Below are 18111 nucleotides of genomic sequence, written 5' to 3' on the forward strand. Positions count from 1 at the left end.
TGAGTTTATTATTTTACAGCTATGGCTAACCAATGTACTAAGAGTTTATCTGAAACTAGTAAGAGAAGTATAAAACAAAGGTAGTCTAATATTTTACTTACTATACATTGGCTACAACTTTTATAAACTTTAAATGTTTTAAGTTGTAAAATTTAACTAGAATTCACTTTAGGCTAAATAAATATTATGGTATACAATATGTGAAGGTAACAACAAAAGACATGTTTATTAAAACTGTATACAATAGCGACAAAAAACAATTATCAATAAAAGTGCAATAGAAACTTAAACCGACCATTAAACAGCAGTTTACAAAATATTTAAATCTTAAACAAATAACTAAAACAAGAGTATAATTTTGTTAATGCAGCTAAATATCAAAATCAAGCAAGTTTTTTTGGACTAAACTAGCAACTATATATTTAATAAAATTATTTAATTTGCAGCATCAATAATAAAAAATGTATGAAAAAAAAATGCAGCTGAAAATTATTTGCTTATTTTTCTAAACTAAAGATGCAGCTTTTTATTAAAAAATTTACAAGTCTATAAATGCTTAACTACAACATCTTAAAAATATACAATGGCGACAAAGGAATTAAAAAGGTATTTAGAATGAAGTAAAAATTCTTGCTACCAACATAACTAAATAAAATGTGAACACAATTACAAAAAGCTTAAAAAACTTACTTTTTATAGTTTGCATAGTTACATACATGTATAAAGTTTTAATATCTTAAGTGTTAACATTTTTAAGCTTAAGAAAAAAAAAACAGTTCAAGGTTTCTTGGTAAAAAATTGAACATGTTATACTTTGACCGTCTAAGTAAGATGTTATGTTATAAAGAATAAATAAATTAAAACTTTTTTAGCATTTAGTAATAATTATCTTTTTAGCTTTTATATTGATACTTTTGCTTTACCCTATCTCGCTTTGTTTACTTTTGTCTCCATGTGTTTTATGATTGCTCCTCAACTAGATTTTGTTGAACTAAAATCTGTGATGGACTCTTTCCATTGTTGCTGTTAGATTCCAAAACAGTCAATCCTAATAGTAAATACATAAATAAGATTCTGTAGCTTTCTAAGGTTTTAAATATACTTTGTTTATTAATGAATTAAAACCAAGTTTTATAAAATCTAACTTTTTTGTATAAAACTGACTTAATGTTGTTGTAACAAAAAGTTTCTATTTTTAATGTTAAGATACATTAAACAACTTTTTCAAACTAACTCTGTTGGCAGTTCTGACTTTCATAAAAGTCGTAAGCAGACTCCATCGAATTGAACGATTGTACGGATGAATGGGGACTCCTAGTGGCAGAAGTTTCCGGCAATCCCGGTTGAATTACGGGATACATATCAGTACTGTAATAAGCAGAACCGTACTGCTGCATCTGTGGGTGCTGGATGTAGCTGCTAGGTGGCGCAAGGGGTGGTTGGTGGTGAAAATTGTGAGCATCGTAAACTGATTGGTTGTAGCAGGAATTTGATGGCTGCACTGAAGTAAAAGCTGATGATGCTTGAGTTGGCGACCCCTGTAAAAAATAAATTAAGTTGTCTCAAAAAATTTGCTATGAGTATAAAACACACTGTTAAGATAAAAAGAACTTAAATTGTTATAAGTAAGTACATTTGTTGTCTTCCATAAATATTGAATTGACAAGACAATTATTCTATTTTGATTTGCTGTAACTAGTAAAAATACTGTTACTACACTTTGTTAGAAAAATTATTTGAAATTAGTTGAGTAAATTTACACACTTATTCGCCCGATGATTTTATAGGTGTCAACTGTTTATTCACTGAAGATTTCGTGTTGGAACTACAAGATGTAAGATCTGGTGCAAGTCCGTAATAAGCTGTTTTCCATTCTTCCTCGATTTTCGGAGCAAAATATAACGCGTTGTTCGGCTGGTGATTGTACCCGTTAAATGGTGTTGTGTATCCTTAAAAAACAGTTACAATTATTTTCATACCGCTAACTCTTAAATTTGTACTGATTATCGTAATTTAATTTTTCACGAAATAAGTGTAGGAAAATTACAACACCGAAAAGTTAGTAAATAAGAATTTAACTGAACTTAAGTTGTAAAAGTATTTCTGTACAAACTGCAGTTACGCTTAATGTTGAAATTTTAAATTAGTTTTAAAGTATTAGTTTCTTACTATTTTTAGCACAGATATATTGTTACTTTTTCTTAATTTGCTTGTGCAAAATAAAAATTAGAAGGCGTAGTATTTTTTTAATTTTCAACCTCATTATATATAACATTACTAATTGAGGTTATATTTGATTATAAATTGGAACTAACTAATTTGCGAGTTGAGTATTTCAGGTATCGAGTGAGTGTAGAACTGAGACTGACTCGAACTTTTCATCGTGGAAGAATGTGAAACGTTTTCGAATTTCTGCACAGAACTCTTCATCGACACCTGAGGAAAAATAAATCCTGAAGTGTCGTTTGCGCTGTACATCGAACTCGAGCTTTGATTGGTTGATGGCTTAACATCAGTCTGATCGCATTTCTTCACTGCTTGCGGCGGGCTCTTTTTTGCTTTGTAATTAGGGTTGAGGGGGTTTTCGGGATGCAGCACATTGCCCACTTTGTTCCTCAAAATCCTGCTTATGGAGGAGACGGAGGGAACATTGAACTTGTCGCAAACCGTGTCGCTGAGCAACCGGTCCCTGATCTCCCACGCGAATATGCCCGGGTCGCCCACCTTGTACTCTTTTATCTTTTCCACCACTTTCGGCGTGGTCACCCTCGGCTTGCTGCCCCCTATGGCGCCCGGCGCGATGCTTCCGGTCTCGTTGAATCTGGCCAGGATCTTGCTGACGCAACCATGCGACACCCTCAGGTTTCGGCTGATGTCGCACGGTCGCACCCCCGTCTTGTGCAGTTCGATTATTTTCACTCGCATCTGGGTTGGCAGGGGTCGGCCGTTGACGAAAACTCCCCCCAATTGATTAACTTCCCCGTAGGAACTACCTGGGAAATTAATAATAAATTACTTTTCAAACTTATGAAGAAAAAATTAAAAAGCAGGTTATACATATGACATAAGTTTACATTTGATAGGACTTTAGCTTTAAATTTTTTTTGTATTGTATAAACTAGTAGTATTTTATAAATTTATATACTTAAAATAGAAATAATTTTACTGAGTCGATTGCCTTAAGCCCCATTAAAGGTTTTAATAATCTTTCGCAAATGTAAAGTTCAAAAGTAAAAGTAAATATGCTTTATTCAACTTAATTCTATAACTTTCAATTGTTTAGATTTTTAATTGATTAACCTTTGTACAGAAATTACACAAAATAAAAACATTATGAATTCATCATGATTTTTCGTCCAGAACGCCGTTAGTGCAAAAAATTTGTGTAATCGACAGTGAGGATTTTAATTATCGTCGCCACCACACGCAACAAACACTTGTGTTGAAATTTTAATCCAATCAAGTATTTGAGGGAAGATTTTCGTCTACACACAGGTAAGTAGTTTGTCGAGTGATTTATAAGTATGACGTATAACTGCTGAAAATTTTACACGCTAAACATACACTAATGCTAGTAAGGGTCGTAATTGATAGCTTTTCTGTGTTTTTACCGACGCCTTTTAATTAATGATGTGAACAAAGCTACTTGTTTTTATTGCATAATTTTTACTGGAGTTGGCAGATAGCCGAAAATGAAAATTTTTTGTTTTTAAATGTTCATAAAAACCACCCTTAACAATGGCAGAGGTAATTAATCCGATTTGTACTTGTTTGCTTTAAGCTTTTGTTTCTTACCTACATTGTTTTCTGTTTAATTTTTTCTTATACGTTTTTTTTTTGTAAAGAACTTATATAGTTTGCATATGTTCAAATTTTAACAAAGTTCGTTTATGGTACTGTACACTTAACAACTTCTTAAAACTAGAAAAGTTAGCTTGCATGATTAATGGAAAAAATAAAAACATATTTATTGCATATTCTAAAAATCTGATAAACTAAAGCTCACAATATGAATGTTTGATTTATTTTGGCCAAAACAAAAATATGCAGGGTATTCCATATAACGCAAGATCATTTTAATTTGCAGTTAAAAATTGAGATAACAGCTCTCTTTGCGAGAGTTTTCAATACATAAAATTCTACTTAAAATTAATTTATAAAAAACTACAAAATTGTTTTGCACCTGCAAGTAGCTCATAATACCAGCAGTTTTTTTTTTTTTATTAACTCGACACTTTTCACGTTTTATAGATCAAAACTCATTAGTATTGCAAAAGACGGCCATTGTTATGAAATCATCCGAAACGAATTTTTTCTTACGTCACGAATTCAACCCCCATTGAACGATTTGTCTCCCCATTTTGTGCTTCTCAAATTCGTGCACCCCAGATTGAAAATAATAGAAAACTTTTCAACACGTGAGTGTGAATAGAATTACCGAAAGGCAAATAAAACAGATAAGTTTTTGTACAATACCCGGTTACGTTTTCTGAATAAATATTTTAAAATACTTTGTTGAACTTCAATCGAAATAAAATTGCTGCTTTTTACCCAAACTAAATCTTCTTTATATTACATTTTCTCAACGAATGTTTTAATTATCAAATTGAAACTATTGCTGCACCTTGAAACTTTAAAAGCCTAGCTTTCAGGTTCGTATTGTTCTTTTCTTAAACTATTTTATATATTTAAGTATTATAAAAATGGTTTAACAAAAGTTCAATTATATATTTTAGTGAGAAGAGACTAAAGTAAATATATTTCTTAACTTAGATTAAAACTTATTGAATGTTTTATTTTCTCTCAATATTTTAAGTAAATTCTTAAGTTAAAATCTAATTTCTTTGACTATTAGTTATAATTTTTCAAAATTTTTAGTTTATTCGAGCACTGATTAGCTTATTAAGCGAAACATTATTCGTAAAATAAACTTTAAAATTTTTGTAATTTTTTTTCTTTTTTTATAAAACGGAAATCTTTAACTTTCCCAACGACAAAAAATAAAGTAATTGAAAAAATGTGTAGTAACTACTTTGGTCATTGAAAAAAGTATTATTATCTTAAAACCTGAACATGACATTAAACTGTATCCTGGTGTATGACTCGATAACCGAAAAGTTTTTTCGTTCACCAGATCTTTGGAACAATTTTTTATGTTGTTTATAGTCATTATATACAATGACTATAAACAATCACACTGTTATTAATGACTACACATTTTTGTTTCTTTTTATTTAAGACAAATCTAATAATTAGTATTAATTTGAAGTAATTTAAAAATTTTGGTACTAGCTCTTTAAATATTTATTTTAAAGTATTTTTCTATAATTACTAACTATAGTAGAACCTGAACAATTAGGCATAGTAGACATCATGTTTTGATTAGCTATGGGAGTAGAGAATCCAATATGTTGCGGTTGTGTTGGGGAATGCAGCATTTTCAAACTTTTGTCTCCTGATAAGTTTAGTCATTAGGTTCAGAAATTCGACTGAAGAATTTTTTCTAGACGAAATAAATATCATACATTTTTTGTTTATATGTTAGCTTTTTAAAATGAGCTTTTAAAAATTTAGTATAATTGAAAATATTTCCTTTTAAAAAATTTTTTTAAGTATGCATTGAAATTAGTTTTTTGCAAAAATATGTTAAAACAAAACTATACTATTAAAACAAAAGTTTTAAACGTTAAAGTTTACTAGTTAAATATAACAAATTAAATTAAAATATATAGAATAAAAAGTTAATATTAATTGAATTCACAAGTCTAATCTTTTTTTTTGTTAACTTACTTTATGAAGACTTCCGAAGATCCTTTTAGTTCTCGGTTGCTAAAGTTATAGTATTAATCAATTTCTTATTTTGGAATGTGTGAAATTGCCTTTTTTACTTTGTTATGTCTCTCAATCCTTTTTTTTTCTTGCTCGCTCAATTTGTAAAATAAAAATAAAGATTCGTAAAGCTTTAAATAAGTTTAACTTAACATAAATTTCAAACAAATCTATAAAGTTTTAATGCAACTGTAAAACACAAAATAAACAGCACATTAGACAAGTTAAAGATTTATAATAAGTCTTATGAAGTTTTTTCCAGTGAATACACAAACTATTCTAAACTATTTTAATTTAACCCGGTGAATACAAAGCTAGGTGTTACTAAAAATGTTTATAAAGTTAAAAGACATTATTAATAAGTAACTTTGTTATCTTTTATTAAATATGTTGCTCAAGATACTAAAAAAAGCACTTCTAACAAACACTACAGTGTTTAACAAGTCAAAACAAAGTTTTACTCTAATAAAAAACTAGTTGATTATGAATGACATGTTAATAGTAAAACTATATTGTAACTGCATTATTCTTTTTAAACACTTTTTAAATACATTTAACTGTTATCCTCAACTTGCTTATGTAGTCTGACTTTTGTTTTATTTAAACACAACCATTCTTTTGAAAAGTAAATTCATTAAAGCTTGCTATCTGTTTAAAGAAACTTAAGCAAAGTTTACTACAAGTTCTACGTAGGCAATTATGTAAATATTTCCATTCTCAAAACTTGAACTAGCTTTCAGTATTAGAAACAAAGACTAATTTACATCTCAATGCAAATAAAAGATTATCAAAAGGCGCCAAAAACTGCCAACATATATAAAAATTGTTGATTACTATTTTACCAAAATCTGGTTATTCAATCTAAACGACAAAATACTTAAAAGCTCAAATGTAGTTGTTATTAAGCTTTAAATAATCAATCAGTCAAAATTTACTGATATATAGTTCGTGGAACTTTTCTTTATTTTTAAAGAATTCTAAAAAATTAGATTAGTTTTTCTATTCACATTCCTACTCATTATTTATCATTTGTTCGATTTTATAAACTAACTTTAATTTGAATCAATCGACCTTCTAACCTTAATTCACAATAATTAAACAAACTTTAATATGTTTTATGTGTGTTTTTGGTTTTATATTAAAATAAGTTTACAAAAAAATATCTAAAACATTTAAATATCAATGTTTTTGTCTAACACGAACTTCTAAAAATACAAAACGTTTTACCATAACAAAAGTATTTTCATAGTAATTTCGGAAAATCGACAAATTAAAAAACTCATTTAATTTTTATTTGTTTTTTCTAAAATATTTTTATTCAGTTTTAAATTAACAAAGTTTAATATTTAACAAAGTTTTAAGTTAACATATCTATTTATTATTTACAAAAGATTTTAAGAAGGATTAGTGAAAATCCACTTTAATTTTGTCACTTTTTTGCTGTTCGACATTAAAGCCTAACTTTTAGTAATTTTAATTAGTTTTTTTTTTCATTTCTTTCACATTTAAATAAAGTTGACCATATAAGTAACTGATAATCATAAAATTAATCATAAAAGCTGAGTGAATATCCTATATATATTTTACGAGTTCAAAAGGAGGTCACGTTTTAATAGGTTATAATGATAAACCAAAACAAAATAAAACTATTTGTAAAAGAACTTAAAAGCGAAAAAAAGTTTGTTGAATTACCGTTATTTAGTAATCAGTTTGAGATAAACTAATACTCTTGCAAAAAAAATCAAACTAGTTAGATGAAACGATTTCTAATCTTTATAAGTGAATCAAAAGTCTCCTAACTGTAAACTACCTTCAGGTTTAAATGAAAAAAGTGAAACTTATGTCAACGTACTTGTAAATAGTGCTTTTTAACAGTTTTTAATTAATCAAGATCAAAAGTTACATCAGTAGAATATTTTTCTAGGTTTTTATTAAGTTTGCTAACATATTTTGACTTTAGTTCTATTATTAGTATAATTAAGATAATAAAAGTTAATATTATGGTTTTTAATAATTTAATTTGTACTTTGCTACTTAAATAATTTTGTTAATAAACTAATTTAATCTAAATGTCTAATCGTTTCACCCTTTATACTTTATAAGGGTTTAGTGTACATTTTTTAAATCAAATCAAACGGTTGATTAAAAGTATGTATTCGTTTAAATATAGTTGATTACTCTTTAAACAATTTATCTCTAATATTAAGAAAAATAAACAAACGTACAGTTCTTTGAAAATTACACGTTCTATTTGATTGTTAATTAAATAAAATAAATTGTTTTTATACTTAAAAAGAACCAAATATACAACGTAAGGAACACCTTATTTAACATTATTGTTTATAAAAAGCTACTTTTTTAGTTTACTTTCAAGTTTTATAATTCCTACTTACATAAATAAAAATAAAAATTTAACTGCCATATATACCAAACATGACTAGGTTATATAATAAATTCGTCAATAAAAATTTTTCTCAATATTTTTGAATTAATTTTAGTTCAACTGTTTTTAGCTAAATTAGGCTAGTTGTCATGATCACTAATTAAAATTATTTATAATATAATAAATAAATAATAACATTAATATACCAAGCAATACGCAATTTTTTTATAAAAGCAATGTAAATAAAATGAAACTTAAAGGACAAGTTACAAGTTTTAGATACTGTTTATTAATCGGATTAATTTAACTTGAAAGTTTTAATACCTTTAAAATTTCAATCTTTATTAGTTACGCATCAGTAGATGTTGTTGCTAGAGTACAATTAATGTAAAATTTAATATATTGTATTTTGAATCAACAGAATACTTATACTTCTCTGTTTCTAGAAAAAAAACCGCTTATATTTGATATTAGTCTAACAATAAGTGTTTTACACTTTGAACGTGAATATTTTTTTGTGATAAAATAATCTACTTGAGTTTGCACAAACAACTTGAAAAAAATTGCTTTTTTTTTTTTGAATAAATAATTGATTTTGAAAAAATATATATATACGTGTACAAGTAATAATATTACTATAATCATATTTTTTAAATGTAAGATAAATAACTATTCACATATAACTGTATATTAAAATTTCGCTTATTAACGTCATTTAATAAAATTGAATTGTAAACTTTCAATCCATTCATACATATAAACGAATTTTTTTCACTTGTAATATTTCAAAAAGTTCTTTAAATTTTGAAGCTTTACTTTGATGAGTTCAATACTTATTACATTGGCTATTATTCAACATTCAAAGCTTACAGCTAAAGGTAACCATTAAAAAACAATACGCAAAGCTTTAACGTTATAAAAGTGTACGAATAACCAGTTCTACGGAAACTAAAAGAAATAAACTGCTTGGATTTACTGTATATTATGTAGGTTTGTTTTTAATATTTTTTATAAAACTCAAAATCAGTTATATGAAAAAATTTACTTAGTATAATAAGTTTGACTAAAGTATTGATATATCTAAAAACTTTTATTTACATTATTTATCAATCGTACAAAAGCCATGGCTTTTATTTTTAATCAACATTTTGAATTAAAGCAAACAAAAGAGTTCATAAAGTAAGGTATAACAATAAAACTAGCAAAATATATAATGTTACGTTATTTCGTAATGATAAATTATCAGTTTGTCTTTGAAGTTAGACAGTTTACAAAGCACTTTAAAACATAGACAATTGTTTATTTAATTTTACATTCTAGTTCTTGGCTACGAGCTCAGTTTATGGTCAATTGAATCTTTATGATTTGTTGATTTTGGTGCTTATTTAGTTAAAGTTTTTTCAATTGTTTTTCTATAAATCTTTTTGTGTATTTGTTTAGTTTCTTTATCAAAAAATTTTATAATTTAAATGTAGGAAATATTTTATATTCTTATTATTGTAAAAATTTAATTTTTAATTATACTGTAAAAACTTTTTTTGATATTTTTAAAGTCAATCTAACTAAGATCTCGGATGGTGTTGTAGTTGATTGTGTGAAGTCCATTATTTATTATTAGTCAATCTAAGTTACCTTACAACAAAAATATTGTAAAGTTAAACGACAAACAGAGATTTAAAACAATAGATGTTGGTTTAAAATTTAATTGTTACAAACAGCAATCATTAAACTTTTTTGTATCGAAAACTTTGTTAAATTAAAACTTCAAGTAAAATAATTGTTTCTACATTATCACCACAAGTATATTGATGAGTTATTTTTGTTTTAGTGCTATACAAATAACTATATATTTTTATCTTATTTATACACGTTAATATTTGATTATCTCATTAATTAACGACTTAAAACTGTAAAATAAAGCTATATAAATAAAGTTAATAGTCAGTTTACGTAATTTTAATACAGCTTTACACAACTTTAACAATAATTATTTATGTTAAAAGAAAAACCATATTAAGGAGTTGAGGGAAGTTCTTTATTACATGCTTGCCACAGTTAATTTATTTTAGAAACTATAACATAACGAAAATTATCTTTTTTAGAAAAGTTTAAGTTTATGGAATATGTGAAAGTCAGTTTAAAACAGTTGATTATCTTAAACAAACACTTAAGCTGAGTGCTGTATGTTGTTTTTTTAATCTTAAAAAAAATTCAGTATGGTTATTTAGTCGAATCGACAAACTTTTAAAACTTAAAAAAATTTTTTAGTTCATTATTCATCTATTCAAGATAAAATAACTATGTATTGAGTTAGAGAATACTTAAATGTGTTTTAAGTAGCATAAGTAATGAACAACTGTTTATTTAATCTTTGAAATAAAAATTTAAATGTTTTTCATGTTAGTTATCTCATCATAAAAAGAAAAAAAACATATTAAGGGTGCGGCAAAGATAAAAATTGTTATTTATGTTATATATTTTATGTAAAGTTAGCTTATTAAAATCTAAATTATAAGACAAACAATCGGACTTATAAAACAAGTTTTTTATTCTCAGAAATAAAAGGTTTAGCTAAAATAAATGACTGTAATATTGTTGAGATGACATTTTATTCGTAAAGATTCTATTTTTACTCCTTAGTTGTTTTAGACTTCGCATTTTCGTACAAGTTTATCAAAAACAGTAAATATTTTCGACGCAATTGAAGGATATACTTTAGCTTTATACGTAACAAAAAGTCTAAGAAAAGGTAGTTAAATGATAAAATCTCATACGGTGTAACAAAATGACTAATAATAGAAAAAAACTTTTATTTTCAAAATAAAGCTGACAACTTTCTTGTACACAACGTTTTATTAAAACTTCGAAAAAATAAAAATAAAATGCAAACTGTAAAAGTTTTATTAAATATTTAATAAGAGCAATTAGACATTTTAAGTAGTTATAACAACGTTTAAATGCTTTTAAAAATTGTAAAATGTACTCTCTGTATATTTTAGTAAAAATACTGTTGATTTTCACTTGAAAATTATTTTAGCAAAATATGTGACCGATATTGTTGTTTATAATAAATATAAAGATATATGTATATATATATATTTTTAAAGTTATAATGTTAACATTTTTTTGTTATAAACTAAACGTATATACATGCTTAATAATTATATACAAATTCGCAAAAAAAATTGCTTATACGTTTATAAAAAATAAATTTTCACTAAAGTAAAATAGTTGCTAAAACTAGAAATTTAAAATATTAAAACTGGGTTTTAAATGATATGGAGTTTTTTAAGCATTATTTTAAACAACTATAATTAATATAATTAGTTAAGTTCGTATTAAGTATGTTTTAATAAAAAAATTAATAAACTCTGTGAACTAATATGTATCAAAGAAATCTTAATAATACATCACTTACAAAGAATAATATCATTGTAATTTCTTGAATCGTGTTCCCACGCAAAACATTATCAAGGTGCTTTCTATTAATCTTTTGATTCATTCAGATTTGTATGTTTATCTCAAAACTAGAAGACAAGCTTCAACTGATGTATACAAAGTAAATAAGCTAAATAGCGAGTAAGCTTATTGTGATTCAGTAAGCGTATTAAATTGATAAGATTCACATTTTATATTCTAGAAAGTATCAATTATTTTTGCTTTGTATATAAAAAAACTAAATCTACTTTTACAAGCACTAAAAAATAATAACTAAATTATTCTAACACTAATAGAATTTGCTATGCATAAATGTTTTTTTTTGAGATTAAACACAAACTTTTTTTTATTAACAATTTAAGCTACTTTAATTTTTTTTAATTAAACATAATAACCGAATTACTGAAATCATTACTGAATCGTTTCTTAAGAAAATCAACGAAAATAGTATATATTTAAAATTTTGTAGAGAAAAAAACTAATTTTAGTCGGTAAGAATCCTCTTTGACTAATAGTCAGTTGATGTTTGAATAATAAAAGTTTTATTAATAACAACTTATTTTTAAACAGTCAATAAACAGTTATATATAGGACTTATTTTTCTCAAACATTTATTATCTATTAACTGATTTAACTATTTTCTTACAACAAATAATGTTCAAGTATACGTTTTCCAATTATTTAAAAACCTTCAAAAAACATTTTTGATGTGAAATTGAGTTACATCACTCAGTAGTAAAGAATTGTTCTGAGTAAAGTAAAATTTACGAAGGATTAAAACAGTTTTTTATTTTAAATTATAGTATAGTTATAACCACTAACCAGTTGCTACTTAAATTTATAATGTTTTACATTGTGTTTGTAAACTTCAAAGGCTTATTCAGACGTACCTGAGTTAATAATAGATTATATTCTTAAGTTGTTAAATACTACCTGAATCTAAAAGTTTAATTATGCTAACTAAACGCAATGTTTATTTTTATTTTATACAGAATAATTTTAATATATAATGCAGCTTTTCTACACATAATTAACTGCATTCCACCAAAAGTAAGTAGTGGAAGAGTCTGAATGGTATTATCATATACTGTATAAACTATACTCAATATTTTATCAAAAATTAAAACATGACAAAACTTATATAAATTTTTAATTTTATTTGTGTTTAGTTGCTTTTGTATAACTGTTATATTAAAACTTGAGCTAATTCTCATCAGGACGGGTCCGGTGACGGGCAAAGGCTTGCCGGCTTCTGAATTACTTTTTGCTTGTCAATTTGTTTAGTATATATAAAAAAAACAGTTATTTTACTAAAATCAATAAAGTATTGAAAAATTAAAGTTTAGAGAACACAAAACATTGTGTTAAGGATAAATCTAAAACATTGTTAAAATTAGTTTTTAATGAAATCGTATTTTAAAGCCTATACATTTCAACTGAATGTAAATAAAAGTACGTGTTTTCAAGCATTTCATATAACTGATATTGTTTTTATTTGTTCATTACAAATAATATTATTATATGAGAACATAATCGCATTAATGATAAATCACGTATGCAATACTTGAATATTTAAGTTTAGCAAAAATTTCCGCTATTCAATCTTCCAACTACTATGATTGAGTATCACTGTCATTTAAAGTCCGAACTTGTCAAATTAATTGTTGAAGTACTTCCGTATGTTAACTATTATAAAACATTTAAATACATCACTTAAGAGAAAACAATATTGTTTTAACTGGACTAAGAGCTTTTTTACATACTTTATATAAATTAGATGTCATTGTATTTATTTAAAAATATATAAACCATTTTTATTAAAAAAAAAACTTTATAGTTTTTTATTAATGAAGAAGGTAACAGAATTAGCTTAGAACACAGTATAAATAGTTCCAAAGATTTAAGAACAGAAAGGTATAAATGTTTTCAATGAAAATTACAAATATATGTATAAACAAGTTTTAAAAAATCAGTATAACTTCTCAATCTGAAGAATCAAAACTTGTACCTACAAGAATCTTGTTTCCTTTAATAAGCTTTAAAAATTTGAAACTAGAAGTAAAATGCGGACTATATATTTTCTTGTTTCTAAAAAAACTTTAAATAGCATGCTCGTAAAGGTATTATTACAATTATTTTTTTAGTTTAAACAAATTAATTTATTAGATATTTATTAATTATATGTTTTGATTTTTAGAAAACAACATTTTAGATACTTATTTATTGTAATAATTTCAAAATTATAAGTTTTAACCGGCCAACTAAAAAGTCTCTTTCTTATAAAAACTAAAAAAAGATAAAACGAAATAGATTCAGTCTAATTAGGACAAAAATAAATGATTAATAAAAACCTGTCGTTTATATTCCGTTAAGAAAAGATTATTATTTTCAAATTCAATGAAATTTTTAACAAATAACTGTTCAAAAACATGATAATTGTATTTTTGTTGTTTTTTTTTTTATGAAACTTTATTCCACTAGTTAACAAAAAAACTTTTAGTTTTATGATATATTTCAAACTGGTTGTCATGATACTAAATATTTTTTGATAAAAACTTTTGATTTCTGATAAAAGTTAAAAGAGCTGCGCACTCATTAAAATAAAAAAAAATTAGTTAGTCATACTAGAGTGTATAAACAGTTAATTAAAAGATAAAAATAATATCTTGATTTACTCTTTTTTAAGTTTATTAAAATAAATTTAACATAAAAAGTAAACCTTTAGCCATATCACCACACTTTTTACTGATGTTTTATAAGCCTAAGTTCAAAAAGTTACATTTTAGGGAAACGAATAGATTTGCCACAAGTATTGTATACCGCCTTTTAATGTAAATTTTGTTTTCTTTTAGCGGCCTTTTAACTTATTTAACGAAGATAAAACACTGATTTATCTGACTAGTCGGGTTTTTTTGGCAATAACATCAGTTTACAAAAGACCAGTGAATCAATAACCTTTTTGTAGTTTTTAATTATTAAGGGGCAGGATTTTTGGCGCAGATTAGCTATTAGATTACATTTATCATAGATAATTTTGTATTTAGTAGTACTTTTTATTTAAAATTACGTAATAAAACTACATTTTATTGATAATAAAACTATTAAACGCTTTTCTTTGTTATTTGAGTAAGCTAGTGATGTTTATTTTGCTGATACAAAATAAGTATTTAGTCAAATTATATTAATATATTAAGTCTTTCGACGTCGATAAAAAATTTATACTATATTAAATACATTTGAAAACCTTATGACGTTAAGATGTATATTATTTTTATTTATTAATATTTGTTTTTATATATTAATTGAATGACACTCTTCTTTAAATTGTTATTTTTCCGTTTCTCGTCTAAGGTTTTTTTTTTCTAATTTTCTGATATTTGATGCGGATATGGTATATTTAATATAGTTAAACAAGTTGTATTATTAAATGTTTTTAAATTCAAAAGCTACAATCATATTTATTCTAATTTAAAAATTTAATAATCAAAATTTATAAGGATTCAAGATTATCAACTTTAGCTTTTTAAAGATAGATATAAAATATGAACTTCCTAAAATATATGTTAAAACATTCTAAATAACGACTAGCTAACCTATCATTTGAAATCTAATAATTAAAAAAGTTCAATTTTGTTATATTTAGGATGAGTTTATTTTAAAACTGTTTTAAAATGGCATTCAGCTTCGTTATGAAAGTAATTAGGTTATATTACTCTTTATACCAATAAAATATTATTTGTGCTATATTGTGTATTAAGTTAGATGATCAACAATTTAAAAATAATCACAAAAGAAAAATTAAAGTAATTTTCTATTAGCTTGTCTTAACCTAATATGCAATATGTAAACTTTAAATACCTGAGTTTAAGAATAAAAAGAAATTGTTTAAGAATTTTAACAAAATACTTTAGATAGGTTTTAGTCAATCATGTTTCAACAATTTTTTCTTTGTTATATTTTTGTACTTATTATTAAGATTTATTCGTAGTCAAATGATTTAGTTCTGTAAGGTTTTAAATTTACTTTAAAACAAAAACTGTTAATGACAAAACTTGAATAAAACAACAAATTACTACTAAACAAAGACTAAATTACAAAGAAAAACAAGCAATAACAGAAGCAGATTCTTACAAAAATCAAAAAAGCCACGCTTTGTACTTTGGTATATTTTGATTTATTATAGACTTGGGGTAGGCTTAATAACAATTATTTTAAATCTTTTAAACACTTTGCCATTCAACTTGAATTTTGTGTCTGTAGTAAACATCTGATCAATTATTTTTATTTAGTTTGTAAAATAGGCGCCAATTCTTAATCTTTTATTTGCATTCAGGTGTAAATCAATCTTAACTTAAACTAATTTTCGAAATTATCATAGTTAAAATTTTAAAGTCTACTTCTACTGGTTCAATGTTCCTGTAATATTTTCCCGTTTAGTTTTTAGTCGGATTTCAATTATTTCATTTAAAAAAAATTCTTAGTTACTTAAATTAAAATATAAAACACTTATCTAAAATACAACTTTTTAAGACATTATTTTAAAGACGAAATTATTAAGGTATTTTTTTTATAATGTATAAATTAAGAAAACAAAAATTGTGAAAAATCACAAAAATTATTTCTCAAATTACGTACAACTATACAAAAGTTTATTTTGCCTTGTTTTTATTTATTTTATTTACTGTTAATTATACAAATTGTTTAAATTAGCTTTGTAAATTTCAGAAACATCCATAATAAAGATGCATAAAACCAAACAAATCATACTAGATGTTGTTACAACTTTGATTATTAATTGTGACTTAAAGCTCAAAACTAGTTTGCTAAAATTTTCAAAATTTTTTGTTTATAATAATTCATTTTTTTCCTGTTAGCTCCGTTATATTTGATTCATTTATGTATTATATTTTTTATGAACGATTAATGTTTTCTTCAGTATTTAACTCATGTTTTTTTTTAATTTACTACTGTTTGCAATTTATTGAGTTTATAGGAGATACTTGTTAAAACTATATTAATTTATTATCAAATTATTTGAAACTTAAAAATTTAAATAAAAGATATTTTTCAGTTAACGTTTTTGAATAGATTGGTTACCATAAATTTTAAAATTTGATAGTTTCAATTTATCTATATCGTTTTCTTGAATGTTTAAAGTAGTAGAACGTTTGTCTACAGAAATCAATAATTCTATGTTTAAGAACTTTTTTTTTTTAATTTCCTCGAAACTGTTCAATTTTCAGTACAAAATGATTGTAGATTTAAAAAAAAAACATGTCGCTTTAAATTTTTTAATTTTGTAAATAAAAAGGTGCACGTTATTATACAATATAGCGCAAAAGCTACTACATATCACTTTTTATATTTTATGCTGCGTAATTTTAGTTTGATATTTAAAAAGGAGGGTACAAAAAAAAACATTTATTTTTACAAATAAATCTTAAAAGTCACGTTCGTCTTTCATTGCACCTACTTCTGTATAATAGCTTATGTTGAAAGATACTTAAATTTTCATCAAGTTATACAAAAGACCAAATCTCGTAAATTGTACGTAAAATATTCTTTACCACATCAAATAAAATTATATATTTTTAATAAATGAAATGAATATCATTGAAAAATAGTTAAAGTAGTCGATGTTTTGCACGCAATATTCAACTTAAAAAAAATCTAAAAGTATAATATTTTTAAATTTTTGTTTTAGTCGTATCTAATGAATGCTAAAAAATTAAGTTTTAACAACCAAATATTATAAGTGAACATATGTTTTTAAATAAATACAGGCAGTAAAAAAAAGTTTTCTAATATTTTATTAACTAACCAAAGTTAATCAATTGTCTAAAAGCTTATTGAAAAATAGGGAATACTTGTGATATTTGACAACTTAAAACTTTGTATCTTAATTCTCATAAAAAAAGACTATTTCATGACATATGTTTCTCACAGCTACTAAATAAACATTACAATAAGACGTTATTTCTTCTTGTTTGTTATTTTTAGTCGTCAAAAGTGCCATATGTATTTTTCATAAAGAAATTCATTTTGTCAATGAAAAATCAATCCTCACTAGATTATACCACACACACTATATTATTATATATTCATAAATTATCACACTAAATAAATAATCTATCTTATGTTGTTTGTCTGTGTGTGTTTTTTTTTTCGAAATCTGATATAATTAGGATGTTAAATTAGAAAAAAAATTGTTTAGAATCGTTTAATTTTCATTTATTAATACTAAACCTAGTAAGACTCAACGTAACACTCTTGTTTTGATAGTTTTGTTTTATCATTTTTAATTTAAAAAAAACTTCATTTAAGAATGTTTTGCGAACCATTTAGTGTTAACTTAGGTTAGTGTTTCCTTTTGTACATTATTTGACAGTCCTTTTAAGTTTAACTAATTTACCTGTTATAATTCTAATATGTTATTAAAACAAAAATATGTTATTAAAGAG

At 24.7% G+C, this 18111-nt stretch overlaps 1 protein-coding gene across 1 annotated transcript; it reads right to left on the bottom strand.

Annotated features, from left to right (window-relative positions):
- Nucleotides 1-959: 959 nt before the first annotated feature.
- On the bottom strand, nucleotides 960-5438 carry LOC145839034 (uncharacterized). Its single transcript, XM_082946648.1, has 5 exons — nucleotides 5348-5438; nucleotides 2316-2993; nucleotides 1807-1949; nucleotides 1235-1538; nucleotides 960-1048 (listed from the first exon to the last, which is right to left on the bottom strand). Exons 1-5 carry the CDS (start codon nucleotides 5436-5438, stop codon nucleotides 960-962), a joined length of 1305 nt encoding a protein of 434 aa, XP_082802774.1.
- Between the last annotated feature and the right edge of the window lie 12673 nt (nucleotides 5439-18111).

This window comes from Thalia democratica, chromosome 6, assembly GCF_965202585.1.
Source record: "Thalia democratica chromosome 6, ktThaDemo2.hap1.1, whole genome shotgun sequence".
NCBI classification, from domain to species: domain Eukaryota; kingdom Metazoa; phylum Chordata; class Thaliacea; order Salpida; family Salpidae; genus Thalia; species Thalia democratica.

Excerpts from the sequence above, each read along its gene's own strand:
- LOC145839034 (XM_082946648.1), bottom strand. The coding sequence starts at position 5,438 with ATGCTGCATTCCCCAACACAACCGCAACATATTGGATTCTCTACTCCC. Across the intron at positions 1,950-2,315 it reads AATACTCAACTCGCAAATTA|GATACACAACACCATTTAAC; the intron begins GTTAGTTCCAAT and ends CTGTTTTTTAAG. Across the intron at positions 1,539-1,806 it reads GTTCCAACACGAAATCTTCA|GGGTCGCCAACTCAAGCATC; the intron begins GTGAATAAACAG and ends TATTTTTTACAG.